General features: G+C 39.7%; 1 protein-coding gene across 4 annotated transcripts in view; it reads right to left on the reverse strand.

Annotated features, from left to right (window-relative positions):
- Positions 1–26,651, reverse strand: part of DSE (dermatan sulfate epimerase) — an 80,700-nt gene that overhangs the window by 32,354 nt on the left and 21,695 nt on the right. For 3 of the 4 annotated variants that reach the window (XM_019438926.2, XM_019438927.2, XM_019438928.2), the window contains exon 2: positions 19,838–20,306. In XM_019438926.2, the coding sequence (XP_019294471.2) occupies positions 19,838–20,253 (416 nt within the window). In that variant the 5' untranslated portion in view covers positions 20,254–20,306. Of the gene's footprint in view, positions 1–19,837; positions 20,307–26,651 lie in introns of those variants that run through there. The other variant, XM_019438929.2, reaches the window with a different exon arrangement.

Consider the following 26,651-nt stretch of genomic DNA (forward strand, 5'->3'; position numbering starts at 1 on the left):
TGGATTTCAAGCTTTGCTTGAATGCCTCCAGCTTTACTTTTCTTTCTCAAGACTGTTGTGGCTATTCGGGGTCTTCTGTGGCTGCATATAAATTTTAGGACTGTGTATTCTAGTTCTGTGAAAAATGCTATTGGTATTTTGATAGGGATTGCGTTAAATGTGTTAGACTGCTTTGGGTAGTATAGACATTTTAACAATATTTGTTCTTCCAACCCATGAGCATGGAATGTCTCTCCATTTCTTTGTGTTGTCAATTTCTTTCATTAATATTTTATAGTTTTCAGAGTGCAGACCTTTGACCTCTTTGGTTAAGTTTATTCCTAGGCATTTTATTACTTTTGGTGCAATTGTAAATGGGATTGTTTTCTTAATTTCTCTTTCTGCTGCTTCATTATTAGTGTATAGAAATGCAACAGATTTCTGAACACTGATTTTGTATCCTGTGACTTTACTGAATTTATTTATCAGTTCTTGTAGTATTTTGAGCATACACATTCTTTTAAGGGTACATGGAGTATTCACCAAAACCTACCTAATGCCGGGCTATAAAAACAAGTCTCAATCAATATCAAAGGACTGAAATCATTTTAAGTATGCTTCTGCAACAAAGGCAATAAGAAGATAGCTAAAAGTTGAATGTATATAAAAATCAACCCACTTATTTTTTTTTAATTTTTTTTAACATTTTTATTTATTTTTGAGAGAGAGAGAGCAACGACCGGGGAAGGGACAGAGAGAGAGGGAGACACAGAATCCAAAGCAGGCTCTAGGCTCCAAGCTGTCAGCACAGAGCCCGACACGGAGCTCGAACCCACAAACCGTGAGATCATGACCTGAGCCGAAGTCGGACACTCAACCGACTGAGCCACCCAGGCGCCCCCAAATCAACTCACTTCTAAATAACTCATGGGTCAAAGAACAAATCACAGACAATTATAAATTAGTGCAAAAACAAATGATAATGAGAATAGAATGTATCTGAATTTGGGGGATGCAGCTAATGCAGTCCTTAGAATAAATTTTATGACACTATAAAGTTTATATTAGGAAACAAAAAGGTATAAAATCAATGATCTAAGCTTCCACATTAAGAAGCTAAAAAGGAATTAAATCCAACATTAATAGTAGTAAACAAATAATAAAGACAAAAATCTATGAAATACAAGAGACAAGTAGTAAGAGAAAATCAACCAAGGGAAAATTGACTCTAGAAATACAAATAATTGTTGAATACAGGAAATGAATATGTAAGTAGATATAACTACATAATTCCTTAACTTCTATGCATTTATGAAAGTTTTCAAATTAAGTTCAGAAAAAAACAAAAATTTATAAATGTTGGCTCTGACAGTGGCTCATCATTTATAATAATTGTGTTTATCTTTATATATTTATTTTTCTTCTAAAATTCAATATGAATTTCATGACATACAAAATTAAAAATGTCATCTATTGCAAACATAACATGATACATAAAGCTTAAGTACTCTATGACCTAGATTAAAGATCTAAAGATTCTGACATCAAAGTTTCCAAAGGAAAGAGGTGGAACCAAATTGTTATCAACCTTATAGTACATGAAACTTCCTCCCCAACACAAACATAGAATGAATAATCAGCTGTTTAGAACTTGTGGTAGGCAGAACAATGGTCCCCTCAAAGATATCCACATCCTAACTCCCAGATGGTGTGATTAAGGGCTGTGGTGGCAGATTATCCTAGTTTATCAAGATGAACCAAATCCAATCACATGAGTCTTCAAAAACAAAGAACCTTTCCTGGCTGTGGTCATAGAGACATGTGACCAGAGAAAAAAATCAGAGAGATGCGATGTTGCTGGCTTAGAAGATGTAGGAAGGGAGCCAAGAGCAAAGGAATTTATGTGGCCTCTAGAAGCTAGATAAAGCTCATCCCAGAGCCTCCAAAAAGAAATGGAGTCCTACTAACACCTTAATTTTATCCCTGTGAGACCCAAGTCAGAATCTAACCTTATATCTTGTCTTGTGTAAGATAAGTCTGTATTGTTTCAGTCACTATATTTGTGATTTGTTTCAACCACAACAGGAAACTAATATAAAGCTCCACACATATGAATAGGCAGTCAATTCCTACCAGAGACTTAAGGAAATCCCATAATAGGAAAGAAGAGGCCCAGATTAACAAAATGATAAATGCAGCTAGAAAAAATTTTAAAACAAAAAGGAACTCTTGAAAATGAAAAGTAACAGAAAGACAAGCTTAATTAGAAAGGTTAAATGAAAGTTGAAGAAATATCAAGAAACAGAGATATGAGACAATGACATAGAAAACAGAAAAGAACACCAGAGGATTGGTCCTAGAGGTTGAATATCTCACCAAGAAGAGAAGCAAAAAAAAAAAAAAGAAAGAAAGAAAGAGAGAGAGAGAAAGAAAAACAAAGAGGAAGAAATCAAACGTATCAAGAAAATTTCCTAGAACTACAATGCAGGAGTTTCTAGACTGAAAGAGTCCGTCAGGTGCAACAGGACAGGGATGCAAAGAGAACCATTCCAAACCAACACCCAGAATTTCATAACAGTGGTGACAGAAAAGACCCAAAAAAGCCTCAGAGAGAAAAAAAAGTTTCGTTCAAACCATCAAGAATCAGAGTGACATCAGATATCTCAGCAGCACACTAAAAGTTCGAAGACAATGGAACAACACCTTCGAAACTCAGGGAGACAATTTCCAGAGTATAATTCCATACCCAGCCAAGTTACATTCAAGCTGGAGGACAGAATAAACACATGCAGATATGTGAGGCTTCAAAATCTACCTCTCGTGAACACTTTCTCTGGAGACCAATGGAGAATTGCTCCACTAAATGAGGATATGTACCCCAAAAGAAGACAGCACAAGGAATCCAACACAAGATAGAAAAGGAGAACAAATCAACAGCTTTACAGCAGAGCCACATCATCACAAGTCAAAAGGTTCTGGCGGCTACTTCTTCAAGATCAATGGTTAAGAATACAGGCTTCTCCCACCTTTCCAAAGTCTGGATTATGCAACTTTACTTTTACGAAAGACCTACATTAGTACGCATTTTTTGCTAGCTGAAGGAAACTTCAAGATTTTCCCTTTGACAAAAAAAAGTGGAAAAGCGAAAATAGAGTTCAGCACTTGTCTTGTAGCAAGCCATTAGAGGCAGCACACGCCCCAAGCAGCAAGAGTGGCACCACCAGGATCCTTCCCTGGGAACCACACTTGGTATCTCAGCATCCACATGCCAAAACTTGAACTGTGTCTGTGAGCATCTTTGCTTTATTTGGATGTCTTTTGCACATCATTAGCAAGACGTGCCCTAAGTTATCAGAACAGCCTAAGACAGGTTATTTTTTGGGTCTGGGAACACTAAAAAATATTTCCATATAAATTAATGGAACTGGTTCTTTGCTTTATGCCATTCCAGCATAAAGAATTCAGAATTTCATAAAGAATTTCAGATCCTTTTCTACCTGAACATGAGGTTACTCCCATTTATTTATAAACGTTTTTTTAAATTATGTTTATTTATTTTGGGGGGGGAGGGGCAGAGAGAGAGAGGGAGACACAGAGTCCAAAGCAGGCTCCAGGCTCTGAGCTGTCAGCACAGAGCCCGACGTGGGGCTCAAACCCACAATCTGTGAGATATGTCCTGAGCCAAAGTCAGATACTTAACCGACTGAGCCACCCAGGCGCTCCTAGTCCCATTTATTTTAAAGAGCAATCCCCTAATATTCTGGCAACACAACATGCAAAAAAGTAAAGAATTATTTGCAATAGAAAGTTTAAAAAGTAAAGGACACCTTAACAATGGCAAAAACTGTATTCAAATTGCTAAATCTTGTTGCCCTAATGGTAGGAAAATATCAAAACCAAAATGAGGCAGACTTTAAGGTGTTAGGATACATGAAAAGATATTTAACTTTCTCTTATGATTTCCTCAGTAAGGTTAATATGTACTCTAAATTCCCATTTTTTAATGCTTTGTCAAAATTTTTCTATTTTACAGTATGCCTTTTTAAAGGTTTTATAACAGTAAATGAGCTGTGGCTGATTTTATTCTGGGCACCAATTGGAAACAACGTGTTGCAGAATTTATTCCACTTAGTGCTGGAAACCTGAAATGTAATCATTAATCACAGATTTGCACTCTTTCCTAATGAATAAAAGATCCTTCCTAATATATTTTAGGAACAAGTACTCTAAACACTCAAAATAAGGAATAAAGAGGCCACCTCACAGAGTGAAACAGTCCCCTCACTGGTGATATTTACGAAGAAGGATATTAAGAAAGGGTTCTCTGAAAAGGAATCATGTTTATCAGAATGTTAGGGAGAGTTTTCAAATCTTAAATCAGAAGCTATTAACAGATTATGAAGTAAATATAATGGGCTATGACCAACACATTTTAGTAGAATTTAATGAAATGGAACAGAATAGAAAACTGTAGAGTGCGAAGCATGACTTAAATGCAAGGGCCAATTCGTGCAACTTTCACTTACATATTTACAAATGTAGAGTTAAAGGTACCTGTGTATTGAGTTGTGATGCCAACATTTTTTTCTTCCTATGCGTCACAATCAGAAAGGTTTGCAAAGGTCTCAGAGGATAAACTCCACACCAAACAAGCAGCTGGCCAGATGCATCCTGCAGACAGAGAGGACCTGGGCCCAGGGCCTGCTTCAATGGGTGGAGCTTGGTTGAGACCCAGCCTGCCCAGAACACTTTCCAGCACAGGGCCAAGCCAACACTGGGAAATCCCATCGTGAGATCACCAGGAAGGAACCCAGAACACTAGACAAGTTCAGTCGGATTCAAAGTAGAGGGCAGAAGGTACCGTAGGATAAAGGCGGACAGAATACACCACACAGGCACAGGCAGTCAATTCAGGAATGAAAAATAATTTATCACTATGTTTTTCTGCATAGCAAAATGCTTTGTTTTTCCCCAAAGCAATTGTGTTTTGCTTTGAAGCCAATTACATTCAAGAGAGACAATGAAATAATGCCTATGAACAGCGGTCGGTACCAATGTTTATTTTATTTCATGTCCTCAAGACACAGTTTAAGTACTTCTTAAAAAGTAATCTGGCAGTAAAGTGGAAAAAGTCACTTTAAGATTTTTCTTTGTGAATCATAACAAATTTGGAAGATGTGCTAGCTCACATGTTGCCAGAAAACAAAATTAATGAATAAACTAAATTTCAATTGTGAGCCAAACTTGTAAACTATAGACAACATGCCATGAGCATTAAACACTCCCAAGTTTTAGATCTAGAGTTACATCATTTTGAAAATACAAGTTGACCCCACCCCAAATGTTGAAAGCAACCACATCCTCTCCATCTTCTGTGACCAGTGACAGGCCATAGTAGAAAAGTAAGAGGAAAAGATTCAAACTGGATTCAGTAATACTTCAAAATCTCTCCCAGGTCAACAAACTCTCTAAGGAAGGTAAAATAGTAAACTCCATCTTTTTCAAAATTATGGCCACAAGTTTAGGGCAGGAAGATATTCAAGTTAATATAAAGTTTTCAGAATATCTCTGGATTTATTCTTTTGTTTTGTTTTTAGTTATTTTCATTTCTTTGTGTGTATTTATTATCTTTTTCCTTTCCCCAGATTTTTTCTTCTAAGAGTGAATTTCCTGTAAATGAATCAACAGAAACGAACTCAAAATTGCTCACTCAATTGTTATAAGCCCAGTGGTTATCCACACTTCCTCAAGAATCTTTTCTTTTTCTTTCTTTAACTTAAAAGAAAAATTTTTTTAATGTTTATTTATTTTTGAGAGAGAGAGAGACAGAGTGTGAGCTGGGGAAGGAGCAGAGAGAGGGAGACACAGAATCTGAAGCAGGCTCCAGGCTCTGAGCTGTCCGCACAGAGCCTGACATGGGGCTCAAACCCATGAACCACGAGATCATGACCTGAGCCAAAATCAAACACTTAACCGACTGAGCCACCCAGGCGTCCCTCTTCCTTTAACTTTAGAACAAAGAGGCCAATCCGCTCCAATTTATGCTTTCCTCCTGCAGTGCCGCCTGTATGATGTTTCATTTTGGTTTCAGCTCCAAGAGCAACGTGAAGACACCCAAGTGGCTATAATTCTCCATTAGGGCCTTGCCTTTTCATTCTTCCAATTGTTATTCATTTATTTATTATGGTAGGCCTACTTTAATTACATCTGACCTTCTTTGAACTTTCCTTCTACATTTTTTCTATCATCAACAGAAACTGTATATTGTACTTGAAGCCCATTTTTCTCTTGGAAAAAATCTTTTTTTGTGGTGACATTTTTTTTAAGTCACAATACACTGACGATAAACAGGAAGTGGCTAAAAACATGCTTGAGAGGGGGCGCCTGGGTGGCTCAGTCGGTTGAGCGTCCGACTTCGGCTCAGGTCACGATCTCGCGGTCTGTGAGTTCGAGCCCCGCGTCGGGCTCTGGGCTGATGGCCCAGAGCCTGGAGCCTGCTTCCAATTCTGTGTCTCCCTCTCTCTCTGCCCCTCCCCCGTTCATGCTCTGTCTCTCTCTGTCTCAAAAATAAATAAACGTTAAAAAAAAAAATTAAAAAAAAAAAAAACAAACATGCTTGAGAGTGGCAAACTCGACTTCTCCTCTTGGGCTCACAGGTGCTTCATACTCAGTATATCTAGAACCAACCTTTTATTGGCATTCTCTAACAGTTCCAAATGTTGCAATCTCACTGAAAGGTCTGGCCATTCTCTCAGCATCCCAGAAAGAAATTCCTCTGTCCTGTCTTCCCATACAGTTGTCAAGTCTTATACACTTGAATTCTTGAGATTTTCTGGAGCCCAGCATTGCTTTCCATTCTCAGAGCCCCTATTCCAGGCTCTCATCTGGATAAACACAAAAGGCCTAACTGGTCTTTCTGGTCTGACCTCTGCAAGCTAGTCTCCACATGTGGCCAGACTCTTCCTAAAACACATATTTGTCACATGGAGAAAACAGCAGCCCTTTTATGTCCCCTGATGAGAAAACAACCACCACCTACGCTTGTGTCACAGTGATCACAACAGTTGGCTCCAGCTCAGCACCCTGCCGTCAGTTTCAAGAAATACCCAGGGTGAAGGGACTCCTTGAGCATACAATCAGCAACATCCAGACTGCGGGAGGCTGCGTAGATCAAAGGGCCCGGGTTCTTCCACAGATAAATTGTAATAAAAGTAAAGAGATGGTGGAGAAACGGCACATAGAAAAAAGACGAAACCTTTAAAAAATGAGCAAGACTGAAGACTGAACTTGTACCTAGGGAGGCACAACTGAATGAAGTATAACAGAACACGAGGGCACGATGACTGAAGTCAGGGTAAGCTTTGTGGGGACAGCTATGACTTCTCAGCTGTGGAGGCAGGCACAGTGCTGCCTTCTCAGGATGGCAGGCAAAGTGCTATTTCTGGGTCTGTGCTGTGGTTACCAGGTAAATTTCCTTCAGTTACCTTATGAAACTACACACTTGTTCATATGGTATTCTCTTATTTTGCACTGAACAGGTTAAAACATGCACACACACAAATTGGACCATGTCACTGCCCTGTTAAAACCCTTCAATGGCCTCACAGTGCTTGTGAGGAAAAGTCCAAGCTCCTTCCTTCACATGGCAGAGGAGGCCTTGTAGCACCTGGCTTCCTACTCAAAGTCTCCACACATGCTAGTCTCCTCCCTACATGAAATTTTCAGTTCTTCAAAAGCATTGTGCTTTCTTATGTCATGGCCTCTGAACATCAGGGACTTCTGCTTGAAACAATCAAACACACTCTCTTTCCCCTTCACTTGGCTGATTCCTATTTGTCTGCCAGGCCCTAGTGCGAAAGTCTTCCCTGATGCTCTAATGTTGAGTTAAAGTACCTCTCTACCTACCCATTACACACTGTACTTTCCCAGTCACAGCATTTATCATCTGCATTCATATTTGTTCACTAGTGGCTATCTTCCATAGGTCAACAACAAGGCAAGATGTAGAACACGCCCTCAAATTTTCATATCGCCAATCCCTAGCACGATGCCTAGAACAGAATAAGTACACAGTACACATACATAAAATGAATATGTACATATATTTATTATAAATGAAAATTACCTTTGTTGGCATCAACTTATAAGAAAACAAAATATAAGCAAAGTAATAAAGGTAACAACCTTATGCTAGGTAATCTTTCATTAACTCATTTAATGCTCTACTATGACGTATTATATTTATCATCAATTCATAAGTGAGGAAACTGAACCATGAGAAGCCAACTAACATGCTACAGGTCACAGAATCCATAAATGGGATTAGAACACAGGCAGTCGGGCTCCCAGCCCTTGCTCTAATTCCAATAAATTATCACCTCCCACTGCCTAATATCACTACCAAACATTTAGAAGACTGAAGCGGGTGGCTTTAATGGGAAAACAGAAACAAAAACAAAATGCCTACTGAGGTTACCTGATAGGGAACACCCAAGAATATTACATACATATTAAGATGCCAGATGCCAAAATTTGAGGACCTGGGGAGAAGAGAATACCAGGTTCGGGAGCACTTCAAAGAGCAGGTAATCTGACTCTCCTGGTAAACTATCCACTGAGATGTCAAATCCTGACATACCTTCTACTGGCCTTCAACTGGGCCAAGGAACAATACCTCTGTGATTACAGGCTGATGACACGCAGGCCTGAGGAGCTAAAGTGAGGCAGACAAATATGAGCATCCATGGTGTACAAGGTACCAAATCTGATGCAAAGAGGTATACAGATCCAGGACTTCAGCTCTTGGTAAGCTCAGACTCTCAATAAAAATTCATTCATTCACTCCTTCAGTAGAATTTATTAGCATCTTGGTGACCATATTATAGCTCTCAGGACTCAAAAGTAAAACATGATGATGGTGCTACCCTCATTAAGCCTATGTGCCAGTAGGATAGGCAAACAAATAAAGCAAGAATTACTGGACAGACAAAACATCCTATAAGAAGTCTGCATGGCTCCCTTGGCATATCTGAATCAGTGGAGAAGGTATGGGTAGAAGCTACAGCCCGGGATGTTTCTGGAGAAACACTGTGAGTGGGCTGCATCTTGAAGATATATATTCCTGATCAGAGAACCAAGTAGTAAACAACCCACTTACCATTGCAAACCCACAAGTCACATGAAAAGTAATAACTGTGGGATTTGAGAAGGATAACGGGCTAGAGAAAATGTTATGGAGAAAGGAGAAATTAAACTGGATTTTGAAGTCTGGGTAGGGTTGGAGGGGAAGGAGGAAGGAAAGGAACAGATACATCTTTCTGTAGGCAGAAAGACCAACTCAGAGCTGGTTTGTAAACTTACTGCCAGTAGACTAAGGGCAGAGTTGAAAATGCCGGTCCCGTATGATCCAAGTGGACCACGGGGGAGATGCACATCAATGCCTATTAGTGAAAAGCTTAAAACACTAAAATCACAAAATTCTAGGAAAAATAAGACCAAAAATCTGTAAGCTCTGGAGAGGGACATGTTTCATGATGACAATAGGCTGACCTTTTTTTTTTTTTGACACCTAAAGATATTTTTTCCTGAAAAGCTTACCCACATTCAACAATGACACAAACAACGATAGCAAAATGCAATCACAGAGTGGCAAGAGTGAACAACAGAATAAACGAGGGAGGAGAAAAATGGTGGAGGTAGAGACTAGCAGCGGCAGTGCAGAAGCCACAGGACAGGTGAAAATGTAAGACACTGAACTTACAGGAGGCCCAAGTATGTACAGTAATAAATACACACAAGATATCCACCAAGGGTATCTCTGAGCCTCTGTGCTGGTTAACCGAGGCAGAGGGCTTTGAAATGCATCTGTCCACATCATTGGCTGATATCAACAGAGACAAAGTGAGACAGATGAAGTAGACAGAAGAAACAGTGACGCCAGAAGACGTGAAAAAGTGAACGATCTTCTCTCTCCCATATTCCCTAACTCATCTGGGCATCAGTGTGCAACCATTTCACCCAAGACAAAAGCCAAGTACCATTTTTTAAAACGTCCCTTTCCTTCCCTTTTTAAATTTTAGTGTGTCTCAGAATCACATGGGGTTGGGGGTGGTTTGGCTGGCTCCAAGAGACGGTGATTCACGGAGTCTGTGTAGGGCCCAGGGATCTTTTTAAGAATACCTATATGTTACCTCATATCAGTCAGAATGGCTAGTGACAAAAAGACAAGAAATATTAAGTGTTGGTGAAGATATGGAGAAAAGAGAACCCTCATGCACTTTTGGTGAGAATGTAGTTTGCTACAGCCACTATGGTAACAGTATGGAGGTTCCTCAAAAAATGAAAAATAAAAATGCCATATGATCAAGTAATTCCACTTCTGGGTATTTACCCAAAGAAAACAAAAATACTTATTCAAAAAGATGCATGTACCCCATGTTTATTCCAGCATTATTTACAATAACCAAGATCGGGAAGCAACCTAAGTGTCCACTGATAGATAAATGGATAAAGAAGATGTGGTGTGTACAGAGACGGAATATTACTCAGCCATAAAAAGAATGAAATCTTGCCATTCTTGACAACATGGATGGGTGTAGAGGCTATTATGCTAAGTGAAATAAATCAGACAAAAAAAGACACATGAATAAACAAACACACATACACAAAACAAAAACAGACTCATAAATACAGAGAACTGGTAGGTACCAGAGGGGAAGAATGTGGGGGGGATGGGCAAAATAGGTAAAGGGGATTAAGAGGTACAAACTTCTAGAAATAAAATAGTCACAGGGATGAAAAGTACAGCACAGGGAATATAGTCAATAATATTATAATAACTTCATATGGTGACAGATGGTAACTATACTCCTTGTGGTGAACATTTTATAACATATAATTGTTGAGTTATTTGTTGTACAGCTAAAACTAATATAATATTGTATGTCAACTGTACTTCAATTAAAAAAAAACTTGGGGCACCCGAGTGGCTCAGTTGGTTAAGCAGCTGACTTCAGCTCAGGTCATGATCTCACAGTTTGTGGGTTCAGGCCCCACATCAGGCTCTGTGCTGACAGCCTGGAGCCTGCTTCAGATTCTGTGTCTCCCTCTCTCTCTGCCACTCCCCTGGTTGCTCTGTCTCTCAAAAATAAACAAATGTTAAAAAAAAAAACCCCTAATCTGTTTGTATATTTGTTATAAATGAATTGGACCTGTAGTATGATTTTTTGCAGATATGAAATAGACCATTGTTTAATTTTTCATTTTTTAAGTAGGCTCTGTGTCCAATGTGATGCCCAAACTCATGACCCTAAGATTAAGAGGAAATAAAGACAATTTTTAACTCCCCCTACCCAAAAAAAGGACATCTATAGAATTCTGATGAAAGAACTACATGGTGAGAAAGTATCTCGTATCCAATCAATCCCTGTGCAGCTTCTCTGTCCTAAGTGTCTTTTAAAATCATTCCTTCTTCTCTCCACCCTTCCACCCTCACGGTCCTTTTTTTTTTTTTTTTTTTTTTGTTTGTTTCTTTATTTTGCAAGAGAGGGTGGGGAGAGAGAAAGAGAGAGAGAGAGAGAGAGAGAGAGAGAGAGAGGAGAGAGAATCCCAAGCAGGCTCTGTGCTGTCAGCACAGAGCCCAACGCAGGGCTCAATCTTGCGAGCTGTGACGTCATGACCTGAGCTGAAATCAAGAGCCAGATGCTTAACCAACTGAGCCACCTAGGTGCCCCTCTCCACCCTCACTGTCTTAACTGTGGTCTTCATTTCCTTCCTGGACTAATATTATAAGCTTCTACCTATTTTCCCTCTTCCTGATACCTCCCCTCCAAGCCATCCCACACACAAAGCTTCTAAACCACAGGCTTATGTGGGATAAGCAGTGATCTGGAGGCCCCTGACAATGTCTCCTCCTGCTGTCCCAATGCAGCATATTGACACTGGAAAGGAAAAGGAAAGATGGATGAGGCAGACTGTGTTAAGCATGGCTAAAACATGTTCCCTCAATGGATATGGCAGGAGAGGAAAAAATAAAAAGCCACTCTGAAGATAACTAAGGTAAAATCAACTATTCACTTATAAGAGACTCCACGGGCATACTCACGTCATTATTACTCTCTAGGAGTTAGAAATATCTGTACAGCGTTAGTAAGAACCTAATGTTGGCAAGACCCCCCCTCCTTTTTTTTTAAGATTTACTTATTGTTGAGAGAGCATGGGGTGGGGAGGGGCAGAAAGAGGGAGACAGAGGATCCAAAACGGGCTCTGTACTGACAAGCTGACAGTAGAGAGCCTGACGTGGGGCTCGAACTCATGAACCGCGAGATCGTGACCTGAGCGGAAGTCGGACGCTCAACCGACTGAGCCACCCAGGTGCCTGAAGACCCTACATCTTAAGTAGTATTAAATTGATTGCTATTTTACCTAACAGAGAAAGCCAACTTTAAAAAAAAATGACTATGAAGCATCACTGGAACAGAATACAGACACATGAGCAGCGCTTGTCAATTAACGTTTTCCCTCCAGATAAGGGGCAAGAAATGCAAAAAATTCAAACATCATGCTTGGCAAGTTTTTCATATTAGAAAAATTTAAGCTTCCAGATTGTAAAGACCACATGGACCACTTGTGTTGCCCTGTTTGTATATATGGGGTGAGGAGCACTGACTTAGAGCTCTATCAAAAGATGAACAAGAATTCCTCTGGCCTTAAGCATGGCTCCCTCGGGGAACTCTAAAAGCCCATGTTACACTTAAAAAGGCAAAATGACACTAAAAGGGCAGGAGGGGTAGGAGAGAGAGTCACTCATCACCAATACGGACTCTGAGAGTCAAACAACAAGAAAACCAGAAAAATTAACTTGGGATTTCTGCTCACTTGTGTATGATCATAGCTGCTGTAGAACATCTAAATTTGTTGTTAGAAAGAAGCATTGTTAAAACTACTTTATCCTCACCAGTAGTTGAAATAATAGGTGGAGAACACTTTGCTTGTTGTGTATCGAACAATCATACCCCAAAGGAGATGCTCGGCTAACCCGCACACCCGATGTCACCTATCAATTAGCCATTCTTCACATGATTCCTCCCACCGTGGGTCACCTGACCTCAATCCTTACCCAATGTCTTCATTTATTATTATACTGGCAACAACCCGCTTATTAAATAGCCTTCAAGAAGAGAATTCCCAGTGGCCAGGTTCCTAACATGTGTTTCTATACATTTTTAAGAATTTGATCATCGGGGAGCCTGGCTGGCTCAGTCAGGAAAGCATGCAACGCTTGGTCTCAGGGTCATGAGTTCAAGCCCCACAATGGGGGTAGAGTTTACTTAAAAAAAATAAATAAATAAAATAAATGTAGGCTCTCTTTTATAAAACATCGATCATCAAAAGCCTCATAGTCATCAGTTTTAGCCTTCTATTTTCAAGGATCTGAAGTAGGGTAAAAGGGGATCACTTCTTTTAGATCACAGAATGAGAAGAACAGAGAAAAAGAGTGGCAAATCGAGAAGGGAAAGGGTAAAAGGAAGGAGAAACAGGAATGACAAAAAGGCAGGAGAACTGGGGGCTGGGTTTTCTGAGAGCCCAACATTTGTTTCCCAGGAATCCAATGGTTTCCAGGTGCATTCTGGGCTAAGCCTCCCAGTCTTCACCACTGTAAAGTCAGGAGAGGAAAACCTGATCTTTTTACTCACAGTGCTGTGGCTGCGCGTGTTGGGACCCAGCTACACCCTCCCCCTTCCTTTGATTCCCAGCCTTACCGAACAACTTAGAAAAGTAAAAAGTCTGCAAAACAGCTGTAGGGAACTGCACTCGGAGCCAGCAGGCCACACGGAGAAAGACAGGCACACACTTCATTTTGGAATGTACAGGAATAAGACTGATTGGTTCATTTCCATATGCCAGAGGCTTTCCTTTCTTTTTTCTTTTTTCCTCTCCTTCATTTTATTATTTTATTTTATTTTATTTTGCAAATACACTCTCGGATATCACTGTCCAGAAGTTGCGATTCATAGGCAAGGATTTCGTACTCAGTCTGTTGCAAATCAAAGTACAATTACTTCTCTGTCCCAAAGTTCAACTTTCTTTGTTTCCCTCACCAGTTCTGATTTCCTGTAGCTGACTGGCTCCAATGCAAGAATGAAGTAATTTCTTTCCTCTGTGATTTATTTTCTGACGATAAGTAAGCAAAAATACTATAAAGAAAGGAAGAAAGCATGATTCACAATGAATCCTTCTCAAAAACACAACTCCGGAGTGACAGAGCAGGTAAAACGGAGTAGTGTGTATCAAGAAACTTGAGAATCAAGCTGCATGTTCATATCTAAAGATAATAGACTTTTCAGTAAAGCTACAGGCCAGGTACATAATGCTAAAAGTTTTACGTGCATTATCTCATTTAATCTCGAGAACTATCTTGCACAGGAAGGCTCATCCACATTTTATAGATGAAGAAACTGAGGTTTCTACAGGGTAAAACACCTGCCAAAGGATGCATGGTGAATAAAATGGCAGGTTTTTAAACCTGTGGAAACCTCAGTTTCTTGCCAGCACTGTTTTGCCTCCAAAGACCACTATGCAAGGCCCGTTCCCCAGGGTGTACAATGCTTAGACAAAAAAGCCTGTTGCCTGGAAATGCACACAGGATCACTATATGCTATCAACTAGAGCTGAACAACAAATCCTTTTTGTTACAATCTTATCTTAAATCTCTTTTAAATGCATCCATCTCTTCATGTTATTAAGTAAAACAGGATCAACTTAACTGCGCGTTTCTTTTTTTTTTTTTTTTTTTTTTTTAATTTTTTTTTAACGTTTATTTATTTTTGAGACAGAGAGAGACAGAGCATGAACAGGGGAGGGGCAGAGAGAGAGGGAGACAGAGAATCTGAAACAGGCTCCAGGCTCTGAGCCGTCAGCACAGAGCCCGACGCGGGGCTCGAACTCACGGACCGTGAGATCATGACCTGAGCCGAAGTCAGAGGCTTAACCGACCAAGCCACCCAGGCGCCCTTAACTGCGCGTTTCTTAAGCAGTTAAGGATCTGTAGTGTTTTCCAATAATCACGAGTGAGTTTTTTTCTACTTCCTTTGTTTGTTTTTAGCTATAGATCCCTGCAAGAACTTCCTAAGGAGTGTAATGGTATCTACTGATCGCTAGCTTGAGTGAGATACACAATGTACAGGGAGCCTGCCCGATACATATACAAAATTCTACTGAAGGATTAAGCTAGACTAGGGGAAAAAAAAGTGGTCTGAGGCTGAACCATACGTCCCTGTATTTCAATGAACTTCACTTTGGAGATGCTTTATCCAGGGATGCTATGGTATATTCATTCACTGGACAGAAATCTACTTAATGCCATGCTACGAGCTGGAGGATACATGCGTGAGCCAAAGACACAACCCTGCCTTTAACATTAGTCTGGTCTGGCGTAAAAAACAGCACCATGCAAGCAACTCATCACACGTGCACTGTAAGGGTGTTCATGAGATCATTGGGAAGATTCTTCCCCAAAACCCCAGGAGACATTTCTGTCTGGCGCTTGGGTCAAAGGTAGTAGTTCTGTAAAATAACTGATCCGTTTTTGATATCATGGACACCCTACACTTCAGAACTAACGAAGCCTACTCTCTTTGCTGTCGTAAAACGCCAGGCCCACTTTGGCCCACCCATGGTCTGTGAGGGACAACATTTTACAACGGTCTCATTCTTAATTCAGCTGATATCCCCAACCTTTTTCTTTCCCTTTCTTTCTCAGCTACTTCTAATTTCAATCTTATATTTTGTATTTTGTTTCCTCAGTCTTGTGGGAGGAAAGGTATAGTAGAAATAAGTAAATGAAAATATACACATGAAAATTTTAGGAAAGTAGAGTAATATATGCTGACTCCCAAAACTCCAAAAATTGACTTTCTGGATATTTCTTTAAATCCTTACTAACAACTGCTTTTATTTTTTTCCTACCTTAAATTTTAAGCTTCTGGGAGGTGCGGGGGGTACTGATGGAGAATATTTATTTGAAGTCTAGCTGTGTTCTTTTTTTTTTTACAATGTTTATTTATTCATTTATTTTTGGGAGACAGAGACAGAGAACACAAGTGGGCAGAGAGAGAGAATACCAAGCAGACTCCATGCTGTCAGTGCAGAGTCCAGTATGGGGCTCAAATGTGGGGCTCGGACTCACAAACCGTGACGTCCTGACCTCAGCTGAGATCCAGAGTCAGATGAGTAACCAGCTGAGCCACCCAGGCACCCCCTGGCTGTGTTCTTTTTAACTATGTAAGGTCTGAAGGCAGAAAGCAACCATTTATAAATGAGAATACCCCCACAGGCCAATTGACATACACAGAACTTGCTCTAGTGACTAGGTGACACTATATGAAAATTGAATTATACAAAAAATGAATTTACTTTAAGTGAATCAAAATGCATTTCTATTGTTACCAGCTCTAGATTTAGGGTATCAGGTCATTAAGCTTTCTCCAAATGATTTCATATTAAGTTCTTTTTTTTTTTTTTTTTTTTGAGGTAGGGCGGGGCAGTGAAAGAAGGAGAGAATCTCAAATAGGATCCACGCTCAGTGCAGAGTCGGATGCAAGGCTCGATTCCACAATCATGAGATCACGACCTGAGCAAAATCAAGAGTTGGATGCTTAACCGACTGAGCCACCAGGCGTCCCAAGCTCTCATCAAGCTTTCATCTAATACAGAGCCAACTGCAGCCCAAATTCTAGCTCTCATTTGGAAGATGAGATCTACAGCTGAAAATGATTTGCCACTTTATATAGAGGTTAAAAATGACATCTTTTCAAATTTGCTTTTATTTTAAATTTTTTTTAAACATTTATTTATTTTTGAGAGACAGAGACAGAGCACAAGCAGGACAGGGGCAGGGAGAGAGGGAGACACAGAATCCGAAGCAGGCTCCAGGCTCTGAGCTGTAGCACAGAGTCTGATGCGGGGCTCAAACCCACAAACTATGAGATCATGACCTGAGCTGAAGTCAGACACTTAACCGACTGAGCCACCCAGGGGCCCCTAAATTTGATTTTTAGAACTAAGTTAAGAACAAGCTTAAATTACTCTGCTACTTTTACTACTATGAAGAAGTCAGAAGAACCAAGGAGAGTGTGAGAGAGAATGTGGCATCTCTGCAAAGGCACATACAGCACACAGACAGGACTCATCTTTCTGTGGAGCCCACGCATTGGGGTACTGGGAGACACACGCAAGTATGATGCTAAAAGAAGAAAGAAGTTTTGCACGCTCTTGTTTTTCAATCACTACCACCCTTGGGATCAATCTTTCAGACTCCCTTTGTACTTTATGGCATGCATTATATAAAATGGACACGTAACAGTTATATCAGTATAATTATATTAGTATTATATATTATATCAAATATATAATTATACATAATATTATATATCAGTATAATTAGATAGTATTTTCCTTTAACTTTTCTTTTACGATGGCTCCAAAGCCTTAAATAAGTGAATATAGAGATGTTACCTTTTAGCTCTTTACCTACAAAATACTCAACTGAAAAATAAACCACATTAAGAAACTTATATGCATGTACACCTCAGATGTACTTCTTCTTAATACCAGATAAAAGACACACCACCATTATGTTCCCCTAAGCCTTCTTCGCTGGCGTTACCTTCAGATTCTTATAGGCATAAGAAAAGGGCCCAGGGGAGCATCACTGAGCATTTTAATGGAACAAGGCCAAAAGGAAAACTTTGTGAATTAAACAGATGTTCTAGTTTAGAAAGTCACTTGAACAATGAGTAAAATCTCCAAATAAATTTCAAACACGGGGGCGCCTGGGTGGCTCAGTCAGTTAAGCGTCCAATCAGGTCATGATCTCACGGTTTGCGGGATCAAGCCCTTGTCAGTGTGTGAGCTGACAGTGCGGAGCCTGCTTGGGATTCTCTCTCTTCCTCTCTCTCTGCTCCTCCACTGCTTGTGCATACTCTCTGCCTCTCAAATTTAAATAAACATTAAACAAACAAACAAACAAACAAGAAAGGGCACCTGGGTGGTTCAGTCAGTTAAGTGTCAGCTCTTGACTTCAGCTCAGGTCACGATCTCACGGTTTGTGGGTTCAAGCCCCACATCAGGCTCTGTGCTAACAGTGCAGAGCCAGCTTGGGATTTTCTCTCTCTTCCTCTTTTTCTACCCTTCCCCATCTTGTGTGCTTTCTCTCTCTCTCTCTCGCTCTCTCAAAATAAACTTTTTTTAAAAAGAAAAGAAAAACAGCTTTATAGGCAACAGTTTTTTTTCCTAAATAAAGTATTTAATGGGTGCCATTTTTAACCAATGGCACAATGTCAAATGAGTAATTATAACATTTGATAATATAATCTCATAGTTTAAATATCAAATAAATTTCACACATATTTTGTTTTCTTTCTTGGTGTCAGGAATAGAGTGAAATCAGTTAATTAAAATCAAAATCAGAAACTACTGCATACATGGCTCAATTTTGAAACAAACCAAAAAGAAAGGTTGTTTTCAACCTAAAATATTATAAGCTTCAAAATGATTGATTATACGCACCTAACAACGAATCTTAAAAAGTCAGCTCTGATATGGATTTAACACCAGGTCTTCCGTAATGTTTTTCATTAAGAAATTCCAGAAAACCCTTCAAACTCTATAAGCAAACAGCATTCTTGATGATACTGGCAGAAATTTAGGAAGAATTAAATTTCATTACCATATTGACTGAATTCAGGAAGCTTGCAAATGACCATTTTTCACCCCTGTGATGTGTGGGATATAACTCATCACAGCATTATATGTATTCACTGATTTTTTTCTAAGCATTTAAAAATGAGCTGTCTATAGCCCTATAAAAATGTAGCAGCCTCTGTAATTTTAAAAGGATATTTCATATAATTTGTATTTTTTTGGTGCAATTATACCATGAATATGCATTAAAACACAGTTTAAGTATGCAAGTGATGAATCACAGGAATCTACCCCCAAAACCAAGAGCACATTGTATACACTGTATGTGAGCCAACCTCACAATAAATTATATTAAAAATAAATAAATAAAATAAAAATGTGGTAACAGCAAAAAAGAAAACAAAACAAAAAAAACACAAAAAAACAAAAAACACAGTTCAAGTAAGAATACCCACAGGATCCCTAATCAACTCATTGCCTATCTTTCTGACAGCAGGTAGACACATTCACTATAAACAAATAAAATAAATTTAAGCTAATCAACAAGGAAGTAGTAAGTTTGTTTTCAAATCTTGGAAATCTGAAGTAAATTATTATGTAATTAGAATTCCTCACATAATTACACAACACTGGTTTTCCTAATGTTGGTAGTTCTTGGATAAGTATAGTTTGGTAGTTATTGGATAAGATCTTGTTTATAAATTGCCAGTTAATCCTATCACATTCATTTTTAGCTCCTAATTGTCATAAAATGTAAAGAGATCTTAACTAGCTAAAATCTCTTGTTGGCAAAAGTCTTAACCACTTGGGGCTCAAGCAAAATCTGAAGCCAGATGACCATAATACATGCTTGTTAAACAGGGGGGAAAGAATTCTCAACAATCGAGATGATAGTATTTACTCAATTCAACAAATTATGTTTTCTTTGGCTAGGCTGTAGCTAAATATTTTCCTGCTAACTTTAAACATGAACGTCACTGGGTCTTCTGAAACTGTGGACCATTCATAAGCCGCTGACACCACAAATAACAAGCAACTCCTCCCCTCCACTCACATACACCTATGTGAAAATCTGGCCTCCGAAATCGCATCTGAGTGAATTCATTTCTTTAAATTACAGAGTTAATACAGTAAGAAGAAAAAGACAAAAATCTACCAACTAGGCTGAGCTGCCATCCTCTCCATGTAGTCTTTGGCCATGTCTCGAGCTTCAATGTTTTCAGGATACAGCACACAGAACATTGCCAAGGCGCCCAGGTTGTTGCCGTAAATTTCATTCCAGCGGGCGCTGTAGTCCTTGGGGTCCCAGGGAGGGAGGTACTCCAAGGGGCTGGACAGCATGGTGTGCACGGCCTCGGTAAGCCGGGCGGCAATGTGCTCATGGGAGCCCGCAGCCCTGAGCTGGAGCTCTGCCACCTCGTCCCTGGAGAAGAACAGCATCGGGTGGCTGTCGTAGTGGGCATTGGTGAAGGGAATCATGACTTCTGGGTTCTCGTCGGTGACGTAGGCTGACACAAAGCAAAACAAATATATGAAAAACACACTGGGAGCCCCCCGTGTGTGAGTCCTCATCGTGGCATCAGATCTCCAAGTCTCCAAGGCAGCCAAACCATCTTCGAAAGATCCTACATGAGGAAAAAGGAAGAAAAGGGTATGTCAACCAGGGGAACATGACCAATAGGAAACACAACCTTGCTTGTATTATGAGGTGTAAATATTTAAAAAATAAAGCTTATGAATTTAGATTTTTTAAAAGAATGCAACAAAAATCTGAACTAGGAAGAGACTTACTAAAACCTAATAATTTAGTCACGGGAATAAAAGGTACAATATAATAGGTAATACGGTCAATGATATTATGATAGCGTTGTATGGTGACAGATGGTAGCTACGTTTGTGGTGAGCACAGCATAATGTCCAAAACTGCCAAATCACTAAGTTGTTCACCTGAAACTAATGTAACACTGTGTCTCAACCATACTTAAATAAAAATAATCTAATTTTATTAATTAATCAATTAAACATGATACATCAGATATATATTCACTGAGGGAAACAGAACTTTGGACTTGGGGAAACCATGTAATATATTTGCTCAAGCAGGGAAGAAAAACTCTCCTTGGTATTTTTCTCATACTTTGTCATACAAAAAAAGTTTAGATTTTATGGTAGTTTTTAGACATTAATATGAAAACCACAGTAACCAAAAGCTGGTGGTGAAATGTTGTCTGGGAATCTGAATGGACATTAGGAAAGAAGAAAAATCCTGTCTTTCCTTCTTTCTTTTTTTAAGTAGGCCTCACCCCCAGTGTGGAGCCCAATGCAGGCCTTGAATTCACGACCCTGAGATCAAGACTTGAGCTCGGATCAAGAGCCGGATGCTTAACCCACTGAGCCACCCAGGCATCCTAATCCTGTCTTTCTTCATATAGGCTCCTTTACTCTGGCCTCTCCCAGCTTCCTAACAATCTGCATTCTAAAGCAGGGATTAGGATCAATACATCTGTAAGAATGTGAGCAGACAAAATATTACGAGTAAGGCTATATTCTCTTTGTGTCAGCAGAAGGTGGGGACGGAGAAGACAAAGCAGAGTAAACCATCAGCCAAGCCCTTGCAATCCCTGGGCTGACATCAGCCAAGTATGCAGTGAAAGACCAGACAAGGAGCTGCTGGGACTAGAAACTGACAGGCCTTCACTCAGAAAATAAAACCCCAGAATCAAAAGGCTGAAAGAACATGTGTGCATTTTCCCCTTATTATTTGACACCGCTGCCCACTTTTTCATTTTGCACATGGGATTTTGGTATGTCATCCAGTAAGTCAGACATTGAAACCAAGCTCATATTTTCTTAACCACTTAACTTTCTTAAAAACCCTTTTTTCAGTGGCACAGGTTAAAAGAACGTCTTTCAAATACAAGAACATTTAAAAAAAGAGAGAGAAAAGAAAAAAGAAAACCTCAGCCTAGTCTATGTCCTACATCTGGGATAAAGCAGGCATAAAATCCCCCAGAGGAAAGTCAGGGAATTCTTAAAATTCTTTAGAGGGGAAAGGTTATAGAAAGCAGACCAGAAAAAGACAGTTTTATGTAAATAATGAACAGTAGTTTTCAATTATTAAAGAGAGAAACTGATGGAGAAAAATCAACCTCCCCAGCTGAACACAAACTATTTTTCCAAGGAAAAACTGCCTCATCAAATTCACAAGAAAGAAAACTAAAGATTTAACACACATTGGAGATCAATCCACATTCTCAACTTGCTGTATCTCCAAGAAAAAGGCAATATGACATCACTTATGGACGCTGCCATTAATTCTAATATTCTTTATATTTCTGAATGTGTTTTAGACTATATGTATGAAATTCAATGGCAGCAATTTTGCAAAGCATTTTAGATGCATTTCAAGAGTAGAACTTGTGATGAATTAAAAAAAAATTGGTATAGCCATGCTAAATAAAATATATAAAATAGAAATAACTCTTGGAATCTACTCATATTATGTCTAGCACCCAAAGCTTCACGGCGGCTGGCTAGACCCTTCAAGGTCAGAGGCCTGGCCAAAAGAAATAGTCCTCTGTGGTTATGTCTGAGGAGGGGTGTGGTCTCTGGCAACACAGAGACATGGCTGGGTCTGAAGTCATGCTTAGTCCCCACTGCCCCCACCTCCACTCCGAGGCTTATTTTTTGCTCTTTTTCATTGAATATCCGTGCAAACAATTAAAACAAGAGCCTGCGTATGTTAAATCCCCCAAAGTCTAAGGCTGGATGCAGTTACCAATGCAATTAACACTGTGGAGGTTTTAGGCACCCAGTGTGAAGATGGATTAGGAGTTTTTCCTTTGATGCTTAATTGAAGATCTTCTCTCAACTACTCATTTTTGAATGTGTAGCTCACGTTCTAGGTGTTTGTGAGGTGCTGGATTTTGGAGGGATGGCTAAGAACCCACTGGGAGACTAGAATTTGTCTTAGATCCTACACCAACATTCCCTAAACGTAGCTACAGGCAGATTGGTTTTATTCTCTTCCTCCTCCTGTTATCCATACTATCCTCCTACCCAGGTCCAGAGTTACTGAGGTAGTGGGGCGCTCCAGAGGATCCCTTACAATGTAGGACTCACGATGTGATCCCAGGCACTTCTGCCACATTGCGTCCAGTTACGTAGGTCATGGCTAAGTGTATTTAAACAAGAAGAGTTGCTCCTGAAGCACAGAACCTCATTAAGATGTTGTTTTGGGAATGATGCCATCTCAACATGCCAACCGTTATTGAAAGTTCCCTAGTTATTGCTTCAAATTCACATGCGGGTATGAGGGCAGAAAGGCTGTGAGCTACCTACCACACATTTAAGACATTAATTCTTGTTGGAATACCATGTGGACCAATGCAGAACCCACAGAAATTCCACAGAACAATCACAAAGACTGCCTGAAAAGAAAGGACCACAGCGTTCATCGTGTCACAGACTATGTTGCCTTCTTATTACATTGCACTCAACCACCCAGCCTTCGCAGCTCTCCCGGTGATTAAGGCCTTTGTTGACCTATCCAAAGAGTTCATTTCTTCTGTATTTGGCACATCCTTGTATCACATGGAACTATTCTGGCGGTTTATATGCTGTGCCTCACAGAAGGTGGGACCATAGCTTCCTCTTTGTATCACAGGGCTTAACACTGTACTTGACGAGGAAAAGGCAGCTCCTGATGCTGGCTGAACTGAATTAACCCTTGGGCTTAGGACTGGCAGAGTAGATATCATCACTAAAAATGAGAAAGGAGAAACCTTATTCCCCCTTATTTGAAGCCAAAGCAAGTTTAGAATTTTTCAGAAAAAAATTCTGCTAGGAAACTTATAGAGGAAACAAACTATTTACAAGGCCTAGAAACTCCTGCAGCCTAAAAATAATTTTGAAAGAAAGATAAAAAAGAAAGAAATTAAACCTAATTAAAGCCTAACCCAAACTACTGAGGCTGATAACCTAAAAGGAGACGTCTACCATCTTAAGTCTGTCTAGAAAATTCCATTGAAAAGCCCCTATTTCTAGTCTTTGGGTTTCCTCTTTAAACTTCTACCTTCTGGGGGGCACTTGGGTGGCTCAGGTGGTTAAGCTCTGACCTTAGCTCACGTCATGATCTCACAATTCGTGGGTTCGAGCCCCTCATCAGGCTCTGCATTGACAGCTTGGAGCCTGGAGCCTGCTTCAGATTCTGTGTCTCCTCACTCTCTCTGCCCCTTCCCCGACTTGTGTTCTCTGTCTCTCTTCTCTCTCTCTCTCAAAAATAAATACGTATTAAAAAATTATTTTAATATATATATATTTAAACTTCTACCTTCAGCATTCTGTGTACCACTCTGTGAAGAGTTGGAATAACATGAAAGGAGCATTTCTGAAGATAATTTTAGGTAGACCACAGATGGACAGGTTTTATGCCAACTTATTTCAATGTATGTTAGGAAAAACTATAACTAGTACATCTAACCTGAAGTTTTAACAGCAGATATAAAATTCCTATTTACAACAAATTTAAGTTTAAAAGTTTATATTAAAAAAAAGTAAATAGATAAGGCAAAAATTGTTGAAGGTGATAGCTGAATGACTACTGGAAGATGTTGAAATGCTGAGTAAAACAATGGCCACTGAGTTTACCAGAATGGACAACTCGGGGGCATCTAGGGCGCTCAGTATGTTATGCATCCGACTTTGGCTCAGGTCATGATCTCACAGTTCCTGAATTCGAGCCCCGTGTTGGGCTGTGGGCTGACAGCTCAGAGCACACACACACACACACACACACACACGCATGCACGCACATGCACGCACGCACACACACACACACACACACACACACACTCATTCACACACAGACACACGCTGGACAAGTCTATACTTTCAGAGGTCTGTGGATGATCTCTCAAGCCATTCTCCCCCCAGTTCAGTGTGTTGCAGACACAGCAGAGCACTGTCAACTCCCTTCAATCTTCAGGCTGCATTTGGCCCAGCTCAGAGCATAGCATTTTCAATACGGCAAAATCACGAGCAACCCTTAGCAGGTGCCGCTAATATTTCAGTTTACCCATAGTTCCAATTCTCAGGATAATTCTGAATGACTCTCCTGAGCCTCATTTCCCCTAAAAGTCTTTCTCTTCTCCTATAACACACTAACTTTCCTTATCCAGCTTTTCTTCCCATTCTTTTGTCTCACTCAACACAGCTCGGAAAGCAAAACATTCCTAAATTTTGACCTAATCAATGACTATAATATACTGTAGTCATTTAAGAATTAACCTGTCACTACCAGATAATTGAGACAGCAATTTAATCATCTCCACCCTGCTTATATCAGTAGCAGTCCAAAGTTTGACATTATGCTTAGGCCAAGCCAAATAACACAACAGGTGTCTAAGAAGATGCCTGAATTCTAATTATTTTAAGTAGGTCCTCACAAAGCAACAATAAGCCTAAAATTATTTTGCTTTAATCCTGGTTCCAACAATCCACTGCAACTGTTATGGTTACTGACACACAGAGAAATTTTGTGTAAAATGCTTTTCACACATTTGATCTTTTACTTTATGATAACTTAATATTACAAACAGTATTTAGAGTTGGTGTCTACTGATACTCTAACAGTATCTTACAGGCAAAACTAGAACCCAATCTCTTAAATGCTAAGCCAACATTCTTTTCTTTAATGAAATTTTTAACAATATTCAGTGACATTAAAAGTTCCATTTTTGCCATCCTTACACAAAGCAAGCACAGAAAGAATATGCTGAGAAGAAAAAGAACTAGAAACTAGACTAGTAACATCGAGTTTCAAAAATGAAGGTTTCCAAATGGTCTGGGACAGTTTATAAATGAAACACATGATGATACAAAAGGTCTTTCAATTTCCTTGGCTTCAGAAAATGTAGAAAGTATAAGGATTGAAGACTGGGATTACCCTGTAGAAAGTAAAACATGTCCCAAATTAAGATGGATTAAAAACACTCTTACATTATGATTAACACCGGGCCTGGAGCTGGGCAGACATGAGTATAAACCCCTGCTCTGCTGTCTGCTAGTTTTGATCAACTGACTCCTGCTCTCAAAGTCTCCATTCTCTCATCCATCAATGATCCCAACTTCACAGAGTGATTAAATATTATGTAATGCACTTCACATAGAACCTGACATGAAGGAAGGGCTCTATAAATAATTTTTCTAATGTTTATTTATTTTTGAGGGTGGGGAGAGAGACAAGGAGACATAATCTGAAACAGGCTCCAGGCTCTGAGCTGTCAGCACAGAGCCTGACACAGGTCTCGAACCCGGGAACTGAGATCATGACCTGAGCCGAAGTCAGACGCTTAACCGACTGAGCCACCAGGCACCCCAGAGCTCTATAAATATTTTTAATAAAAGGGAAGAAGTTTGGGGCATGCAAGGTTATATTAATCCATCCATAAAAGTTTTTTTGAAAGAAAAAGGAGCAAAAGAAGGAGAATCACAGATATTAACTGACTGAGCAAGGTCGAGCGCTTGTTAGAAACTTAGCTGAAACTCAAACACAATGCTCCCGACTCTAACACATATTTCATTAGCTCGCTCAATACTCACTGGAAAAAAATGAATATAACCCTTGAGATTTTTAAGTACTGGGCAGGGGTTTGGCCCTCAAAGAAAAGAATAATGATTAAATAAATGATTATCTGAGTTTGACTGCCTCCCAAGGTCTGTAATTCTTGGTGTATAAAAGGTGACTGCTTCTTACTGTATTCTTTCAAAAGGGCCAGTATATAACAGGGACTAGAAAAGAAAATCTCTGGCTGGGGAGTGTTTCCTAGTAACAAATTTATATGACTGAAGGGATGCGTGAGTACTTGGGAGACATCTGTTGCCACTGCCTGAGTTGATAAGACCCTAACCTCAAGGGTCTGCTGTTGGCTCAGGCAATGTCATCAGTATTCCAGCTGATCATCCTGGGA

Source organism: Panthera pardus, unplaced genomic scaffold (assembly GCF_024362965.1).
Source record: "Panthera pardus isolate Hobbes unplaced genomic scaffold, ASM2436296v1 HiC_scaffold_17, whole genome shotgun sequence".
Taxonomy (NCBI): domain Eukaryota; kingdom Metazoa; phylum Chordata; class Mammalia; order Carnivora; family Felidae; genus Panthera; species Panthera pardus.